The sequence below is a fragment of the Ruditapes philippinarum genome, unplaced genomic scaffold (genome assembly GCF_026571515.1).
Source record: "Ruditapes philippinarum isolate M1 unplaced genomic scaffold, ASM2657151v2 ctg69_1_1_1_1, whole genome shotgun sequence".
Taxonomy (NCBI): domain Eukaryota; kingdom Metazoa; phylum Mollusca; class Bivalvia; order Venerida; family Veneridae; genus Ruditapes; species Ruditapes philippinarum.
The window spans coordinates 743,770-764,435 of record NW_026862474.1 but is presented as its reverse complement, the minus strand read 5'-3'; the positions used below and the strand labels follow the sequence as shown (position 1 = coordinate 764,435).

At 33.6% G+C, this 20,666-nt stretch overlaps 1 protein-coding gene across 1 annotated transcript in view; it reads right to left on the bottom strand.

Annotated features, from left to right (window-relative positions):
- Positions 1–505: 505 nt before the first annotated feature.
- Positions 506–20,666, bottom strand: part of LOC132719196 (trafficking protein particle complex subunit 10-like) — a 54,169-nt gene continuing 34,008 nt past the window's right edge. The window contains exons 7-21 of the mRNA XM_060702949.1: positions 17,987–18,133; positions 16,427–16,559; positions 14,657–14,733; positions 14,122–14,213; positions 13,473–13,613; positions 12,649–12,749; positions 11,434–11,957; positions 10,139–10,271; positions 9,520–9,758; positions 8,841–8,941; positions 6,741–6,867; positions 3,933–4,097; positions 2,932–3,115; positions 2,019–2,138; positions 506–1,388 (exon numbers count right to left, since the gene is read on the bottom strand). Coding sequence (XP_060558932.1) covers positions 1,198–1,388; positions 2,019–2,138; positions 2,932–3,115; positions 3,933–4,097; positions 6,741–6,867; positions 8,841–8,941; positions 9,520–9,758; positions 10,139–10,271; positions 11,434–11,957; positions 12,649–12,749; positions 13,473–13,613; positions 14,122–14,213; positions 14,657–14,733; positions 16,427–16,559; positions 17,987–18,133 — 2,475 coding nt within the window. The 3' untranslated portion in view covers positions 506–1,197. The remainder of the gene's footprint in view (positions 1,389–2,018; positions 2,139–2,931; positions 3,116–3,932; positions 4,098–6,740; positions 6,868–8,840; positions 8,942–9,519; positions 9,759–10,138; positions 10,272–11,433; positions 11,958–12,648; positions 12,750–13,472; positions 13,614–14,121; positions 14,214–14,656; positions 14,734–16,426; positions 16,560–17,986; positions 18,134–20,666) is intronic.

Below are 20,666 nucleotides of genomic sequence, written 5' to 3'. Positions count from 1 at the left end.
GTGGAAGGAAATTGAAACTATTTGGCAGAAATGTTAACCATAATGAGAAAATATGCAGAGCTTAGATTTGACCTCGGGTCAAGGTCACAGTCATTTTGTATGAAGGTAATGAGATGATGTGCAGGTTTTTCATTATAAGAAACTGTCTAGAACTTAGATATTTTGCATATAGCATTGCCTTATTGACTAATGCCCCTTAGTCCAATATTGGTCCCACACCAAGGGTCACTGGATTTAATATACTGTAGACTTACATTGGAAAAACACATTTGGGACTTATTGTGTGAAAAGTCCTGAGCTTAGGGATTTGGCATGTAACATCACTTTGTGGACCACAAAATAACTGGCATTAATCGTGCCCCTGATGTCAATATTGGCTCGTCCAATGGTCACTTGATTTACATAAACTGATATAGGAATATACTTTAAAGTATTATTGTGCCCAAAGCTTAGATAGAAACATTTGCAGTCCCTTGGAAAAATCAACAAAGAAACAAAACAGAAGTAATGTTCCATAGTTTTTAATCATTAACGATATATCATTTAACATAATTTATATTATAACATCACAGATTTAAACACAACTTTATTGCACATACTATTAGTTCAAAATACAAGCAAAATAAATCTTCATTTCATATTCCCTTAACTTTCTTTTAAAGCCCAACTGTCTTCTGAACATTTACAAAAATACAAAATTATGTTATTTTACACTATATATCACCTCCCATTCAAATTATAAGAGATAAATTTGATTAGATAAATCTATCTTTTATATACATTACAGCTTATTTACTGATAATGACCTCGCAAAAAGTTTATTAAAGTAATCATGTCATTCACAATGCACAAATCTGGTAAGTAAAAATTCAAAACTATTTTTATTAAGGTCACCAATATCTATAAAAGAAGTTGAGGCAATGTTTAAACAGTAAGGAATGTTGTTCTAAGCAAAACATAAAATTTTATGAAATTAAATACATTGAATTTCAGTCTACAAATTGTAAATGATCACAATGATCAAAACACAATGATAAATATAGCCTATTTCAAAGTTACTTTGTATTCTTTTCAGAATTGCCTTTTAAGCTGCTGGGTACATAACTTTGAATGTGACCTTTTTAAGCTGCAATGCATTACTTTTAAGTCCTCCATCAGTCTACTAGTCATTGACGCTCATATCAACATGCTGTCATCTCACACAATTGTAACTTCCACCTCGCCTCTGACCTCTTCCGGGTACACATGTACTTGTTTTCCCAGACTGCTATAGTACACCTGACCTTTATTGAAGTCTATACGGTCGGTGACCTGATCACTGTCTGAACTCTCATCATCTGTACTGTCTAAAACCTCGTCTTTACTCGAATTGTCCTTCTCCCATACATCTGATAAAGAAATATTAATTCAATATTTTTTATAAAACATTTCACTTCCTGTGAAAATATCAATTTTATCTGTGCCTTTATTGAAACTTGGATGTAAATTTATCAGGAAAATTTTTAAAGTCAAGATCATTGGCTAACAAATAACTAGACACAATCCCCTAGATCGCAGGGCCATTTGATTCCAAAACAAAATTGTCAGTGGATTTATTTGTAGTAATCAAGGTAGATGTACACTTGTACTAGTATGTAAAAGTAGCTCATTTGAGATTTATACCAATGCTTTGTTTTTATATATAATACATGAATTGTGACAGTTTTTTATGAAACACTTGATCTAGCTAAAAGAAATCTTTATTGTTAACTTTTATATTCAAAGTTGCAAGTTAATTTCTAGGACTGCATCCATTATTTATGTCTGAAAAAAAGATCAAGTGAAGAACAGATTATACATTTACATGTACATGTATATGATTTAAAATAAACACAGCAGACTAGCCAATCGTGAAGTTGAATTAAAAAATACAACATGAAAACAGCGTGTTGTTTAAGACACCTTCAAAAACATTACCAGTTAAGTATGACAATCATTGCTTTGAAGAATAATTTAATCATAAGAAGGTAGTAACTTACCGGTGGTTTTAGCACCATTATACTTGTATAGTTTAATCTTTGGTAATGGAATGAACCCAGAAACAAGTGGCATCACTTGTAAGCTAGTATTGTAGCTACCTCCAGTAACAGTAAACACACCTGTAATCATAAATAATAATTGTTTGTAATAAATAATAAATGAGCCGCGCCATGACAAAACCAACATAATGGGTTTGCGACCAGCATGGATCCAGACCAGCCTGCGCATCCACGCAGTCTGATCAGGATCCATGCTGTTGGCTATCAGTTTCTTTACTTGTTATACGGTTTGTCAGCGAACAGCATGGATCCTGATCAGACTGCGCAGGCTGGTCTGGATCCATTCTGGTCGCAAACCCATTATGTTGGTTTTGTAGTGAGGCGGCTCAAATGTTTAGCCCTTAACCTGCAGGAAATGAAAGTTATTAGCATTTGCCACCAGTATAAAGCCAGGCCAGTCTGAGCAAGGTATTTGGATTTTGAAATACATTTACCTTAATTTTAAAATGAACTGTTCCAAATTCAAAGTTGGACAAATCCATTACACAAATTCAGTGGGTAAAGGGTTGAAGCAGAATGCCCCCACATTCATGTTAATATTTTTTTAACTAACCTCTACAAAAAGATCTTGATTCAATCATCAAGATATTTCATACTTCTTTAAAACATACCTCCAGACAAGACTTTCATTTTGACGTTATAAAAAATGATATTGACCCCAAAATACCCTTGACATTCAAGGTCATATTATCCAAATTAATAAACTTTCATTACAGTTATGTTATTGCAAACATAAGAATGGGCATTTGTACTTTACAAACACAATTTGTTTACAATTTTTTTGCACAAATGTTTCAATTACTTTACACTTAAAGTCAATCAATCTTTATACTAAAACTGTCTAAAAACAAACCTGTAGATATTCCATGCATATTCCAGTTCGACTGACCTATGACCTCGTACATCAAATCATGATCTGACAAAGGCTTGCTCACAGGCATTTCAAGGACATGGATTTTTAATGTTGACAGGGTACCAGTCTTACAAACTTTGTTCTCCCCATTTGGAGTCACTTCTGCCTTGACAGTATACAATGTCTGAAAAAAATATCACCCTAGACAGTCAATTCAAAATAACTGCTTTTCTTTGTACTTTATTTGATTTTGTTGGATTGTGTTTTACGTCGCACCGAAATAGTATAGGTCATGCAGACTTTAACTTGAAAGGACTCGGAATAAAAGCAAATTTAAATAAGGCCTTAAATTTAAACTTTATTGCACTTCAATTTTTAGCACATTTCCCTAGTTAGCCACATTTAGAGCATTTTCATTTGCTTTAGTGTTTTCTTAACATTACACATGATAAAATACAAACTTTGGTAAATTCTCCAGTGGTGCTCAAACTCGAGATTTCTTTTTAGAGAAAAAGACAAATTGGTATTTATATGGTATTTGAGTTGATTATAATACTAGTTTCTTTACAAAAAAGTATATAACCATTCAACTCACACTATTCTCTACCCCTACCAACCCTATCTGTCCTCATCCAATAACATCTCACACACACCCTATTCATTTTAAATACTTCTGGTTAAGCGACCAATTTATATAATACAGAGGGATAGGAAGCCCAAAAGTAAAACATTTTCCTGCCTAGACCCACAATCCTTTGCACAAAATTCATTGGCCCTTGAAGTTGGTCAATTTCTGCCATCTTGTTTTAAATAACCTAATGTGTTAACAATTTGATCTGTTACTGGTAATTTACATCTTCCTAATCTGCATGCTTTTTAATATATTTGCAACTACTTTTTTGTTACTTCTTTTGGTCCTTAACACATGTCAAACTGTCAGTGCCCATCATAGCTTCCTCCCCTTTTAAATATAGCTCTGTGATATTAAAGTGAGAACTCACATGAAATTCCGGCAAGGAGAACTGGTACTGGAATTGTCGTAGTTCTTCACCATCTTGTGTTATACAACAATAATGAGAAGTGAATGTTAGGTCCAAGGGAGGTAACTGTGCAATGTTTGATTTCAACTGCCACATAAATGAGCTGCTCTGATCAATATTCACCTTCTGAAATAAATATCAAAATAATTTCATTTTGAGATACTTAGGTTTTTAAGTGAGATACACATCATATCACATTCTTTATTTGGTAATGTTTCGTTTTAACCCTGAACAAGCTTGATATCTTCAACAGGTTTGTCCATTTTTCAATCTGGGCAAGACCAGCTGTCATCTTTTATGTAAAAATTTCAACATATATACTGGCTAAATAGTAAACAGTGCAGACCATGATCAGATGGCAAGGATGTGCATTGCTGATCTTCTGTCTGCACTGGTTGCATGGGTGATACCGGTTATGCAAGGTTTAAGGTAAATACAAAAACTACAGAGTAAAACTTTTACTTTATTTAGAACACTTACATAATTATAGAACATCTATCACTTTGAAGTCAGAATTTTAAAATATGTTTAAAAATACTTTGCAGTCATGAAAATACTCTCATTTCTTAGTGAAATATATTCCATATCCACCCAAAACTAAAAAATATTCTCTCAACAAATACTATTATGTTGAATTTTATGGGAAAAATAAATGGCACAAGTCTGGTATCATTGGAAATACTAGCCATTTCTGTTGAAAATACCCTGATAATATATAATACTCTATAAAGAACAGTTTATCAATCTTTTACAGCGTTGAACAATTCGAGACTCAAATTTATGTATATATAGTGTATATCAATAAGTTTTGAAACAACTTTGCAGGGATAGCTAAGTTAGCACACTATTTTATTAAAATTAAAAGACTTCCAACTGAAAAATATGGATATTTTATTTTAAGGAAGTAGTTAAACAAGAGGGCCATGATGGCCCTAGATCGCTCACCTGAATTATCAAACTCATCCAAACAATTACCTAGACAAGCATTCTGACCAAGTCTCATGACAGGTGAGTCAAAAATGTGACCACTACAGTGTTAACAAGGATTATCCATATTTGAGCAGTGCGACCTAGTTTTTTACCCAGGTGACACATATTCAAACTTGACCTAGAAATCATCAAAACAAACTTTCAGACCAATTTCCAGGATACTTGGATCAAAACAGTAGCAACTAGAGTGTTAACAAGATTTTTCTATTTTTAGCTCCGGTGACCTAGTTTCACATGCGATTTCGAACTCATCCAAGCAATTACCTAGACAAGCATTCTGACCAAGTTTGATGATAATGGAGTCGAAAATGTGACCACTAGAATGTTAACAAGGTTTTTTCCATATTTGGGCGGTGTGACCTAGTTTTTCATCCAAGATGACCCATGTTCGATCTTGACTTAGAAATCATCAAAAAAAACTTTCAGACCAATTAACAGAATATTTGGATCACAACAGTAGCCACTAGAGTGTTAACAAGATTTTTCTATTTTTAGCTCCTGTGACCTAGTTTTTCATCCGAGATGTCCCATGTTCGATTTATTCCCAGCAATGACCTAGACAAGTTTCCTGACCAAGTTAGATGACAATTGAGTCAAAATTGTGACCACTAGAGTGTTAACAAGGTTTTTCTATTTTTAGCTCCTGTGACCTAGTTTTTCATCCGAGATGACCCATGTTCGAACTCATCCGAGTTATTACCTAGACAAGCATCTTGATCAAGTTTGATGATGATTGATGCAAAAATGTGACCGCTAAAGTGTTAACAAGGTTTTTCTATTTTTAGCTCCGGTGACCTACTTTTTCATCCGAGATGACCCATGTTCGAACTCATCCAAGCTATCAACTAGATAAGCATCCTGACCAAGTTTGATGATGATTGATGCAAAAATGTGACCTCTAGAGTGTTAACAAGGTTTTTCTATTTATAGCTCCGGTGACCTAGTTTTTCATCCGAGATGACCCATATTCGAACTCATCCGAGCTATTATCTAAACAAGCATCCTGACAAAGTTTGATGATGATTGGGTCAAAAATGTGACCACTAGAGTGGTCACAAGGTTTTTCTATTTTTAGCTCCTGTGACCTAGTTTTTCATCAGAGATGACCCATGTTCGAACTCATCCAAGCAATTGACTAGACAAGCATTCTGACCAAGTTTGATGATGATTGGTTCAAAAATGTGACCACTAGAGTGTTCACAAGGTTTTTCTATTTATAGCTCCTGTGACCTACTTTTTCATCCGAGATGACCCATGTTCGAACTCATCCGAGCTATCACCTAGACAAACATCCTGACCAAGTTTGATGAAGATTGGGTCAAAAATGTGACCTCTAGAGTGTTCACAAGGTTTTTCTATTTTTAGCTCTTGTGACCTAGTTTTTCATCTGAGATGACCCATGTTCGAACTCATCCGAGCTTTCAACTAGATAAGCATCCTGACCAAGTTTGATGATGATTGAGGCAAAAATGCGACCGCTAGAGTGTTCACAAGCAATTGTGGACGGCCGGACGGACGACGGACATTCATCGATCCTAAAAGCTCACCCTGAGCAAGCTCAGGTGAGCTAAAAACTTGAAATTGTAAAGTTAGTCTTTGATAGAGCTTGTCTGTAAATTGTCATGTTAAAAAAGCAATGTAAAACGGGACCATAAAGACTAATGGTGGTAAATAAAAGAATATCTTGATATCCAGTTTAAAATACAACAAAATTTATTTTCTTGAAAAGACAACAGCCTTCTTCCTGTGGATAAAAGAATCTGTAACAAAATCACATACGAGCTGGGATCCAGGTTTGTTCATGCCAACAAGATCAACATCTTTACAAGTATCTGCAGCCAGGGACCAATCCTTCAACACAAACTGTGTCTCACATTGTCCATGTACCATCACCTGTATATATTTCCTGTCATAAACAAATTAACCTTGAAACTATAACTTAAACATACATGTACAAATATTGCTGGAAAATGAAAAAGCAAAATACAAAGTTAAAGGGATATTATGCCTCAAAAATAAATTGTGACCTTAGTGCAGTAAGCTCGTATTAAATTTAACAGGAGTTACCATGTTACTGCACTAAGGTGATGAAAATTCTTCTGCTGAAAGGGCAAATATGTGTTTTATTATGTTGTTATAATGGATTTAAGATGCTTGTCACCTGATGAAAATAGTACTGAATGTGAAATAGTTTGTTGTGAAGGTAGCAAAAAGTAAACAAAGTAGTATTTTGACTTCCGTACGAAATAAAAAGCTTTTGAAAAATAACAAGAGCGATCAGTGATCACATGTGTCGCCTCATAATGGCCAATTTCATGTTGGGACAAGTTTTGTGACAGACGGACAGACAGACGGACAGTGCACAACTAGACTTGGTACTGATCATTCCTGTAAAGTTTGAATGAAATTGCACCAGTAGTTTATGAGGAGTAGTGTGGACAAGCTTTTGTGTATCTGGCAACACACAGAAAAAAACACCTTTTTATCAAAGGGCCATAACTCGGCCAAAAATCATTCAACCGGAAAACCCGTGCAATATGCGCAAGGACTTGAGCTACAGATCAATCCTGTAAAGTTTCATTGAAATTGCATTAGTGGTATAAGAGAAGTAGTCCGGACAAACTTTAAAAATAAAAATTATTAAAGGGCCATAACTCTGACAAAAATCATTGAACCGGAAAATTCTGACAATATGCACAACTAGACTTGGTACTGATCATTCCTGTAAAGTTTGGATGAAATTGCACCAGTAGTTTATAAGGAGTAGTCCGGACAAGCTTTTGTGTATCTGGCAACACACAGAAAAAAACACCTTTTTTATCAAAGGGCCATAACTCGGCCAAAAATCATTCAACCGAAAAACCCGTGCAATATGCACAAGGACTTGAGCTACAGATCAATCCTGTAAAGTTTCATTGAAATTGCATTAGTGGTATAAAAGAAGTAGTCCGGACAAACTTTAAAAATAAAAATTATTAAAGGGCCATAACTCTGACAAAAATCATTGAACCGGAAAATGCTGCAATATGCACAAGGACTTGAGCTACAGATCAATCCTGTAAAGTTTCATTGAAATTGCATTAGTGGTATAAAAGAAGTAGTCCGGACAAACTTTAAAAATAAAAATTATTAAAGGGCCATAACTCTGACAAAAATCATTGAACCGGAAAATGCTGACAATATGCACAACTAGACTTGGTACTGATCATTCCTGTAAAGTTTGGATGAAATTGCACCAGTAGTTTATGAGGAGTAGTCCGGACAAGTTTTGTGACGGACAGACAGACAAACAGACGGACAGACAGACGACGGAGAAGTGATCCCTATATTGCGCCACTACTCCGTAGAGGCGACACAAAAATGATAGCATTTCTGAGGCTTAATGGGCCTTTAATTTTTAATATAGTAGTAACTACTCCTACACAAGGAGAGACATATTTCCCATGATTGGATAATAGAAGTTTATCAAAACTGTATAGGTCATATGGTGACATTATTCAACTGAACTGGTTAATGAATACCTCAGGCACCCTTTTTGTACATTGTTTTAGACATGTATAGGCCCACAAGTAGAACCACTGACCTTCTGGTCACAAGCTGGATAGTTCTTCATAATAAACTCACTGGTGGAATTCAAACTAGCAGCAAATTATTCAGACAGTGACATAAACCATTCAGCCAAAGAGGCCAAACACTGGCAAACAGGTGATCTACCCTATATGTCCCCTGCTTTAGAAGGAAAAAGTCCTGGCTTACCAACATATAAATTTTCCACAGAGGAAAATAAAAATCAAATAGGACAAAAACAGCAGTCCACACCCTCTAGATCTAAGCAAGATTAATTAAATTTATGACAATATAGTAATTTACTATACTTACATTTCCCTTGCTGTATGCAGTTTATGTGTTAAATTAAAAGGGTTCTGTAATGTTAAAGTTGTCAAAAGAGGTCTGGGTAACCAGGAACAGTCAAATGCTATCTGAAATTTTGTAAAAAAAATATTTTTCTTTTTTAAAATCTACTATTATGTCTAATAAAATACAACCATCATGCAAAGCAACAGTCAAACCTTTACAGTTAATCATGTGTTAAAGACCACCTTCAAATAAAGATCACCTTGTAAACAAAGGTCACTCTTCAACAATTCTTCATTGATTGAAAAGAAAACAATAACTTCCAAATAAAGCCCACATGTTTATAAGGGCCATGATGATTTTTCCCTTGTATGACCTTAATTTAAAGGTTTGACTGTATTTTAAATACTCTCGGTTATTTTTTATTGTCTTTCTTTTAATTTGATTTAAATAATGTCTTTTTAATACAACTCTTTAAGAAGGCACTGTGTTTAAGCCATTATCGTTCCAATAATAAGTGCATTAGGTAAGAACAGAGTATGATAAATTACAACAAAAGTAGAAAAAAAATTAATAACAGATACATGTATTTTAAAATACACTGCTAGACAACTGACATAGTGTAATGAATTTTTAAATGAAAAAAGACTGATAAAATAGCTAATTTCTTAACGAAAAAAAAAGAAAGTTCAAGAATATTCACTTTATTTTCAATCGTTTTGCCACCGGTGACATCTGGTTCTTGTAAAATCTTCATTTTCCATTCAGTTGTGTTGCCCCTAGCAACCTCCTCTTCCTGTATCACAGTGTTGTTAGGGTAGCATGTTTCTATGGAAAGGTCATCTGAGGGCATGACCTTAACCCTGCTTCCAGGGTCAATTGGTACATTTCCAGCATGTAAACAAACTGTCACTTCCTGAATAGTACCTGCCATTAGGGTTTCTAAACAAGAAAAGAAATAAAACATTAATACAAATATATGTAGTTTTTTTCATCAGTTAAGATTTGCGGTAATGTCTCACCTATCACTATATATACAGGTCATAATTATATATTGATACTATAGATTTCAAATCAGATGAAAAATCAATCTGTGAACAATCCATACCATATTTACTTTGTTAAAGCAATATATTTAATGGACCTTCACTTCAAATTTTTTCTTTTACTCCATAGCTCTAATCAGACATTCATTTTTTAATTTACCCCATGCCACAACGCCAATTATTAATGTACAAAAGTTTGAATAGTCTTCATTTAAGTAGCTAGAGAGCAAAGAACATGTTTAACTAATCATAAATTAATATTAATAAAGAACAAACCTGGAAATATTTCACAAAAAGTTTCATCACAGGTTACCATAACAGAAAGGTCAGAGTCCATGTCCTTGATTAACTCTAATTGTTTGACCTTGAAACCTGCCTGACCTGGTTTGTAATTACCAGATGTAACACCCTGAAAGTCAATAAAACAACAAGTATCAATTATGTGCATATTGATCAAAATTTATCATAAAACTTGAAGGGGTTTTTGTCACAAAAACATATGTATCCCAACAACTAGGGATGGTATTGATCACTTCTGTGAAGTTTCACTGAAATCCAACCAGCAGTTTGTCTTGTGACTAGGTATTTCGATTTATAGCTCTGGCTGCCTTTTTGTGTAGGAAAGTGGAATATGGCTGCAATATGCACAACTAGGAATGGTACTGATCACTCCTGTGAAGTTTCATTGAAAACCTACCAGCAGTTTTGGAATGCAAACTTATACTGGTACATGAGTTATCATATTAATCATAAATTAATAATAAATGATATGATAATTTTCATTATTCCTTTTTAGTTCAGGTTTAAAGACATGCTGGCATCCTTACAGTAACCATATATTGAAAAATTGAACAACTGCAGATGATCAGGGCTTCCATTAGTGGAAGTTCGTGAGTCATTTACTCCTTAATTTTGGCTTCCAAAATGTAATGCTTTTCCTTCTTTACCAATATAATGTGACCTCCAATGACAGACGCTTTCAGTCTCTGATTTCCAAATTTTGAAACTTTATGGAAGCCATGGATGATATCTGTGCATTATTTAACGCACAAACAGGCGTCTGCATTGAATCTTATATGTTCTATAATCTGGATGAATTGCTTTCCTACATAAAAATTATTCGACTTTATTATTATTATAACTTGTCCTTAAATGTACATTCATAAATAACTAACTGTTGGCTATTCACGCTTTTAGCAGTCAAGCATGCAGGCTAACTAGACAATATTATTTTCTTCTGCAATTTAAAATTTACAGATACAAACACTGATAAATACTTGACAGAGCCAGGCAAGGCTGTGCTTCCAAATTCTTAACTGTTGTCTGCTTACTTTGAGCATTTTAATACAAATATCCCGAATATTGAACAATGGACTGTCCCAAATCAAAGCAGGACAAGTCCATGAACATGTTACAGGTTAATAATTTAATAAGCAATACCAGGAAAGGTAATGAATGTCCAATTATGATTTATTATGTAGTCAATTTGATTTTGGATAGTTATGAACCTTAATGTCTTCATATTATTATATACATTACTCAACTATATAATAAAATGAATGACTCAATACCTCGCAGATTATTTCCACCATATTTTTACCAGGCTTAAGTATCACATTCTTCAAACATACACTTTGATTATAAGTATCTTTTGTCACTTTTTCATCCACCTTTTTAAGCATACCACCAGAACTGTCATTTCGTTTGAGCACTTCATGCGAGTTAACGCATGCTATACCGGTTGTAACCGGTTCACTTGGACTTCCTTCATAGTGCAAACATAAATCAATAGCAGATGGAGCTTGTTTCTTCATACGTTTTAGGTTCATCACATGTCTGTTATCTAGACTGGAATTACTTGTTTGTCTGGTTACAGGTGTTTTCAAAGTTTCAAGTCTTTTATCAGTACCCATGATTAAATCAGAGGCACAGTCTGTCAAAGTCAGCCATATTGAATCACATGATATGTCACATGGTCCAGTGTTGTCAATCTCCATGGTGATATTGAAAGGTTCCTCAACAGTAACTTTAGATGTGCTGATGTCTGTTATTTCTATTTTAAGAAGCGGGGATGCCTTTAAAACTATCTGAGTTCCTGAAAATACACAAAACAGAAAATCAAAGCATGTGAATTATCAAATATTTTTCAAAAAAGATTCATTTCTAGAGAAAAAAATTCTCACTAAAAACTTTTCTATAGCACTGTGTTAAGGTCAAATGGCACTAAAATGTTGCTGTTTTGATCAAAGTCATGAACTGGGATGTTGCTGGGCTTATTTGATAATACATATTTTTTGCTTTTGCGGAATCCAAGAAACACCCTGTAAGTCACACCAATTGACTGTTCCTGGGTGCCATAACCAGTAATTACAAAAGTGTGGATTGTGGAAGTTGAAAGAGAATTTCACTACTAGTGGAATTCTAAACCCACAACCCTTGAAATAGGAGTCTGATGCTTAAGTCCTATACCAATCTTCCTCAACTACACCACCAAAGTTCCTTAGGTCTTTAAATAAAGCTAGCTGTGATAATGACACCAGAATAACATCAGGCCAGCATTATATCCAAGAAGCATAAAACCAGGCCAGTCTGCACAGTGGCACTTAAATTCATTTGATATCAAAAGCCCCTTACAAGTACAAACAAATGACAGTTCCAAATTTAAATTTAGCATGATCAGATAAAGTGAGTTAGATTTCAAGCTGTACATTTCTTTACCAATGCAACAAATTCATTTTTTATTGACATATTCAAAGATTCTAATGCTGAACTAAACACAATATTACCTGTTGAATTAGCTATTTTAAGCACTTCAGCCATATGGAATGTCCTATCTTCCATTTGTAGTGATGTGCTACTGGCCACCTGACATGCTGTTTTCACATACCTTAAAATAAAACAGAACAAGGTTATTATCAATCATTGATGGAAATGTGGCACTGATATCTAAGGCTTGTAACTATAACGTAATTTCCGGGGCCATGAAAATGAATTAGACATCAGTAATGTCAAGGTGTGATCATATCAAACTCTGTTCTACAGAAAACTCAATTTTTTACTTAGATATTGAAATCCCTTAAAACTTCAAATAAACAGTTCCAAAGTAAAGTAAGGCAAGTGAATTATACAGTATTTTGTAAGCATGATAAGGTACACAATCAAATTTTGCTTTTGTATCACATACAAGTACTTACTTACCTAGCTCATCCAAATCAGCATAAACTGTACAAAATGTGCACATATTTGATGATGTATGATAATGTCACACAGTCTTAATTTTCAGCCATGAGAATATGGACTTTTATTTTATTTTCGTGGACATAACCTTGTTTTTGGTGACCTTGACTTTTGACCCAATGACCTCTATATGGGTCTCGCAATAGTACAGTCCAAAAACAATCCCAATTAATTGATCCCAGGGTATAAATATCATATAGTATGGTTTATAATGATCAATCTTGTAAATTTGCTAAATAAAATATGTTTAAACTTAAAATTATGCTCATCAGCATAATTACTAATAGTTAATAAAAACTTCTACTAACAAATATCTAAATGACATGAAATGATTTCTTGTTTAATTAATGACATAAGACAGTAGAATACCTACTTGTAATGATCCGCAACCTGATATTGGCACTGTGCCAGTTCTAGCCTCGCTTCATCTCGTAACTTCTCCCAGCCTTCCTGATGATAGCTCGTCATAGCATCCATTAGAAAGTTCTCTGCTTTCTGGGGCTCTCCTAACTTCCTATTCAAACACAAAGAACATACGAGAATTTATACATACAACAAGTTTTCTAAATGGCCATGCTATTACATTCATTCTAAAGAAAAATAGTTAAGCACAGACTTAAAATTCTAGTTTGTTTTGTTTTGTTTGGTTTTACTGCACTAACACAGTCTAGGTCATACTGTGCAGGAACTGGAAAGATGATTTTGGCTTACCATGGGTGTTACAAAACCAAGCATCAAAGCAATCTCACCTGCTGAAGCTAAGAGATGCATAGACTCTAGGAATTTAAGCCCTTTTAGTTGCCTCTTACAATCACGCCGGGATAGACAGTGGCTGCAATTCTGATTACTTAACCCTTAAAGGCAACCCCTCATCCACAAGGGGATTCTAGTGTAGAATCAACTTTTGTAAAGAAAATGATATTTCACCACTATGATTTTAAGCATTTAAAACCAAATGATATTTCCACATTCATTTACTTATATTATGGTGCTTATAAAAATTGTAAATAAACAAAACTTACATATAGAAATCAGCCAGATTTTTACCAATCATTCGTGCCGACCTGAATCTACCAATGTATTTAAATGTTCCCATAGCCAGCTCAGATTGCTCCTACAAGAACAATATCAATAGTTTTGGAGAAATCAATTTGCAAACAAAGACTTAATAAAAGTGTGGCACCAACACCAACAATGGAGGTGAGTATAATAGCTCTCCCTATTCCTCGACTAGTCAACCTTAATATAAAGTTGATTTTTTTTCCATATCAAAACATAACTATATCTTAAGGCAGATATAGGCTACAATTTATAGTTTTCAGAGCAAATACCCTACAAATTATGTTAAAAAGATAGTAATATCCAATAATTTATGTTTCTTGATGTTCCTGAGCTAAAAATATAGCACAATTAGTGCCAAAAGGTAGAAATTAGCCACAGTCTATACTGAATAAGTAATCTTTGAAAAATAATTGAAGACATTATCTTAGAAACAAGTTTTATGCATACATTTACACAGCCTGTGAATGATAACAAAAAGAAGAAATTAAACTATACCAAGTAAATCCTCTGGAAGGATTCTCTGGATGATAATGCCTCCCTTAGCTTATCCCTAGGAGAACTCTTTGTACTTTCTGAAAATAAAATTTCACAAGTTTTATACAATTTCTTATGAAAATGTCAAAATGATTAACATTTCAATTTCAGTCTTTTTTTGTTTTTGTTTTTTTGTTGTTGTTTTTTTTTTGTATGCCACTCAGTATTTTTTTTTTATGGTCTAAGCAAGCCTTAGAAAGTTGGCCCTTCCACATTTAATTTTAATGTTTTAATCTTTCATACTAATAAAAGGCAGTTTAAAATTTATATCAGGACTCTACTGCCATGATAAATTCATTTGATTAATTGAGCAGCCCCCCCCCCCCCTAAAAAAAAAAACAAAAAAAAAACTTCATGATAATACATATACTAATGGAATCTTAAAACCGACTACAGCTAAAAGTAGTGAGTACAGCTTAAAGAAGACGCAAGGCTGCAATTGAAAAGTTAATAAGTGAAGGATATAGATCTAACAGGAATCCAGTGTGAACTTTTTCTTACATAATATATATTATTTTGGTTTTGGAGTGATATATGTGGATATATTACCTGGCAAGATTTTATATCTTCCGAGCTGTTAGGCAAGGGTGATATAAAATCTTGCCAGGTTATATATCCACATATATCACTCCAAAACCAAAATAACAATTTTATTACCCTTCCCATGCCGAGTAAGATTTTAAAATAAATCATTGCTGTTTCAATTGAAACATCGAAATAAGATTCCCTTTAGGGTACCCCTTCACCACAACATGACATCACATAAATACATGACGTACACGTATTTGCTTTCGTACCTAACGAATGTAAACAAGAGAAAAGTGGTAGTCTGTCGAAGACACTTTTTGTAATTAATATCAAGCATTGGCGAGGCCATTTTTGTTTTCAATACTGATGAAAATATTCATCATTACTTTCTTTTGGTAAATATTTTTCATTTGACATTTCAAAAGTGCTTGTATATCGGGATTTACACCATGTAAAATCGAACCATACGCGCATCGCCACAACGCATGTTGCTTACAACGTGGGGTACCAAACGGGTATATTTAGTGTGTATATTACCCGTCTGGCTCGGTAATATCAATTTCTTTAGACGGATCAATATCCAATCAAAAAGGTGGAAAAAATCTGGAAGGGTAATAATTACTTATAAATCATCCTTCAAAATAAGAAATAACAAAAATATATATCTACCACTATTTAGAATTTTAGAATATTGTTTATAGTACAGGCAAAATCATATTATTTGTATGCTATTCATTTTTCACCTGAAGGTGCAAGGTTTAATGATTTTTTATAGCAATGATGCAAACACTATCAATCTTACATGCAAAATGTAATATGTCTTCTTTAAGTGAAAGCATTAAGTCAATGATTTTTCTATTTTTTTTTAATTTTTCACCAACATAGGTTGCCCATTTATTTCCCCCGTAATTGGTGCAGTGGGGTGGGAGAGCCATCCCCTACTGTACCTTACATTATCATTTCATGGCATATATCATCATATTATATTTAAAACATTAAGCTCTTTTTTTTTTCAATGTCAAGTTGAGTTTTATTGACTATAAATTTCAATATTGACAATAATAGTGGTGCCTGACAACAGTTGATATAAGAAAAAGTTTTGGATGAAATATATATCTTAAGTCTATGATTTTTGTTACAAATCTGTTGTATATTTAGCCTTATATTGTTAAACAGAATCTCATGTTTAATTAACATTCTAACCTTCATCATCATCGTCTGACTGTATTTCCAGGCCCATACCCGAGGTAAGATCAACAACAAGAGACAGCTGGTCAGAGCTCGGGGAATTACTATCTCCAGGCATTAGTCCACATAACTCTCCTAGCTTGTTCAACTACAAGAAAAAAACATAGGTTTATTTTCCAATCTGATTAAAATCAGCTACTACATAACGCAACGCATTTAAGAAATAAGAAGATCTGAACTTTAGTCAGATTGGTTTATTTTCATACATAAATTTCAAGAAGAAATGAACTTTAAACTTTGAACTTTGAAATTCATCCACCCATAGTTTAACTTTTACATCAATACACCAAAAGAAACATAAGAAAGTGTACTTGACTATTCTCAGTGCTTGATTGTAAAACAACAGTCTAGGTAATGTAGAATTTTCTACAATAAAAAAGAGCCATAATTCTGTCAAAATCCCTGTTAGAATCATGGGCTTTAGAGAGTGATCTTCTCAAATATGAAGTTTTAGCCCATTCCCTTCAGTAGTTTTGGTGACATCAACTTGCATGCAAAAACTTAATCAAAATGTGTCCCCAACACAGATGCTAAGGGTGAGTTCAATAGCTTTCCCTATTCTCTTAATAGTCTAGCTCAAAAGGGAAAATAATCAAAGATGCTTAGAAAAAAGTTTGGAACACATTTCAACACTTGATTGTTCAAAAGGAATACAAGTTATTGAAATACAAGTGCTGCATCAAATCTTCTTATAGTAATTGCTGCTTATAAATTATAAACAGCAAGGCTTTTACAACAGAACTATCTTATTATTAAACCTGTTGAATAAGCATTATGAATTTGCCTATCTTTTTTTTTGGAATAGTCCATTTAAAGTGAATTGGTCTACAATGGACACATTTTCCATAAGTATTTCAAATATTAAAAAACAAATTTTATAAAATAGTTCTCGAACAAAATTTTGATTCAGTTTTAAAAGGTTATGTATATGGACATTTAATGATGTTTTGTTCCAGTACAATTTATTATATGCTATATAAAGATATGTCGTATAAAATCATGTATCTCACACTTACCAAAACCATCCATGTTTAAAATATTTCCTGGTTTGTTATCACATACGGTATTAAATTAAATTACACAATTTTTTTTGTAGAATTATGGACCTTCCATAATGGACAAATAGACGTTATATGGAACTCAGCAAATGTGGGTTTTTCCCAGCTAATCTGTAGGACAAACTAACTTTAACCATTTTAGCTTCACGGTGCACTTATGTCACAATAGATTAGTCAACCTGTTTCGCTTATTTTCGAAGCTATAACTGTAAAAAGTTTGTTTGTACCTACGGATTAGCTGGGAAAACCCCCAAATATTCTTAATTCCGGAGTAAGTCTATTCACTTTAATATTTGAAAGATTTCAAGACAAAAATAGAGAAATTGAGCTACTAACAGTATAGAGCCTGGTCAGACAGACCTGGCTCTTTACTGGTGGCAAAAGCTAATCACTTTCCAGTCCAGCAGGTAAAGGGTTACACTGTAATTACACTATAAATCATTCATCCATTCATTACCTTTCTACAGACATAATCCCAGAGGTATGCAGTGTTCAAAGCCTGGGCTCTGGGGTTAATTGTGTCAGTCATTTTCTCACATTTCTGTAAGATCTCTAAACCACTCAGGTATACCCAGCAATCCATGCCACCTTCCTTTATTTCTATCTGAAAAATAAAATAAATTAATAAAAACACAATTTCAATGATAGTAAATGAATGCTGCTGAAGTCTCTAATATTCTTGGTTAGTTTGTTTTCTTGTATTAAAGGTTCATAATAAATAAGCCCCCCAAAATGCTGTTATTTTTGTTTCTAAAATGTTTTTTTGGTTCCTGGTATTTTCTTACAGTTCCCAAAACTTTACTCATTGACCATATAGATACTGATAATCTATGTTATCTCTATATGCTCTATGGCAATTGGTATAATTATAGTGATTTAGTATTTTATATGGCAGTCAAACTACAACTTCTTCATATGGAACGATTCAAACGCATATGGACCAAGTGACTGAAGATCAGCAACATTAACCACCCAGCCAAGAAGCAAGAAAGTGAAGTTTAGACAAAGGATAACAAAACTACAGACAAAATGATAATCACCCTTATTTATGTGCCCGCCATTTATAACCACACCTCACCCCTCCATCCTACCCCTCACCCTAGGGAGTAGCAGAAACTGCCTGTATTCTTAAACCCTGGTTAATTGTCAAACAGTAAAGCCCCAACTTATGGACCTTTCCGGTATTTCGTAGCAGAATATTTAGCCACACCTTTTCCATTCATTGCTAGGTCAACTGCTCACAAACAGTATCACAAACATAACCATGTGTTCTTTTGTGCAAACCAGGTCAACCAGTGACTATGTATTATCCCAGGGTAGTAATTGGATAACAAGTTAGCCAATTTACATAAATCTGTAAACACTGGAAAGGTCCATTAAGCCCTTAATCTGTAAGGTTAAAATGATTTATTGCATTATTTTTTCAACACATACAGATATAGTGGTGGTTGGATCCACTGAGTTTACCAGAGCACAGTTCAGCCACCGCATCATTCCTGGGCAGATTGTCGAGCAGTTTACCAGTACTAGTTGCCTTCACTTTTGCAAAGGTCTGCAAATTCTGTACATGTCAGAGTAAAGGTACAGTGCAAATGACCGTAGTGTCATATTTTTCTATTTTGTGTATGTATATATACAGCTTGTTATTATACTGAGTTCTAACGTAAATTAATAAGAAGACCACAGATGTGAATTAATCTAGTTTAATCTAAGTACTAGTAAATGGCGGGAATCGCTTGCCTAATATATGAGCTGCCCATTCAGGCATTCATGGAATAATACTGTACTAACATATAAAGGTCAAGGTTAATGTTTCAGCTTAAACTGATATCATTACACATAGAAAGGATTTATAATCAGACCTGCACCATACGGGAATCAAACCCTGGTTGCCCGATTCACAGTCTTATGCTCTACCTAATTGAGCTAACCGGAGGGCTATACAATAACAGATAAGATTTAAAACTGTTTTCTATACTTCTCATTAAGTTAGAATGTAGGACATATAAAAAGCCAAAACTAAAACAATAGTTATCAGAGATAAAAAATCTTCTTCAAATAATAAGGACAAAAAACTAATTACATTTTCTTTTATCATTGCTTAATGAGATAAAAGTATTAATTGATATATTTATTATAACAGAGTGACAAAATAATCAATACAATAAATTATGTTTCTTACTGACTTTGATCAAAAGTTAATGGTTTACGATCATCATCAAATGTATAGGACTAGACAATGTCTGCCAAGATTTAAAGATTTGTTCCATTTAAATCACCAGTAAACAAATAAGGAGGGTTCTGGAAGATTCCATTAGGGTTTTTGAAGCCTATTTGGGATGTAAGTTCTGGGCAGTGTAAACTATTTGGGTATTTTAATAAGGGAAGTATACAGATAATTGAATTACGCCAGGTAACCCTGAATTTACCAAGTGAGTTTTTAAATAAAAAAATGTAATATCGTAAAAGGTTGAATTTTTTTTTTTTAATTTGCTTGGGATTTACGTCCCACAAACCTAGTATAGGTCATATAGCGACTTTCCAGCTTTACTGGTGGAGAAAGACCTCAGGATCGAAAGACTGAATTAAGAATATCAGTAACCTCGATAAAAACTAAATGTCTTTAATTAGTAAGTTAAATTACCCTCAGTGATTGGAAACCATCAACTACAAATCAAAATAGGTCCTTTCAATTGTTTGTATTCGAATTTTGATCTCAACTAAAAACTGCCTAGTTGCTCATGATGATTTCTCCACCTTTTTTTTAATTTAAAAACAAAAGGGAAAAGAGGTTTTTTGTGAGAAGCTTAGTCCCAACAAATTTTTCTACAAGGTGCCCACTTCACCAACAAGGGCATTTTGTATGGAAATAATTGGTAAACAATAAAAATCCCACAATTTACAACTTCAATTCTATTGCTAACAATAAACATTCAGCACCGATCAAACAATTCGATCTATAATAATAATAAAATTCCAATAATTAATAGACAATCAAAATCAAGCTAGACATTCGAAAATTTCTTTATTTCGAGCTAGACAATTTCAACATTCAGCTAAATTATCGACCTGTCATAAATTTATGGAAGTTTTCCTTTTAAAAGTGAAATTTTGGGGCTAAAATCAAAATCACTAGC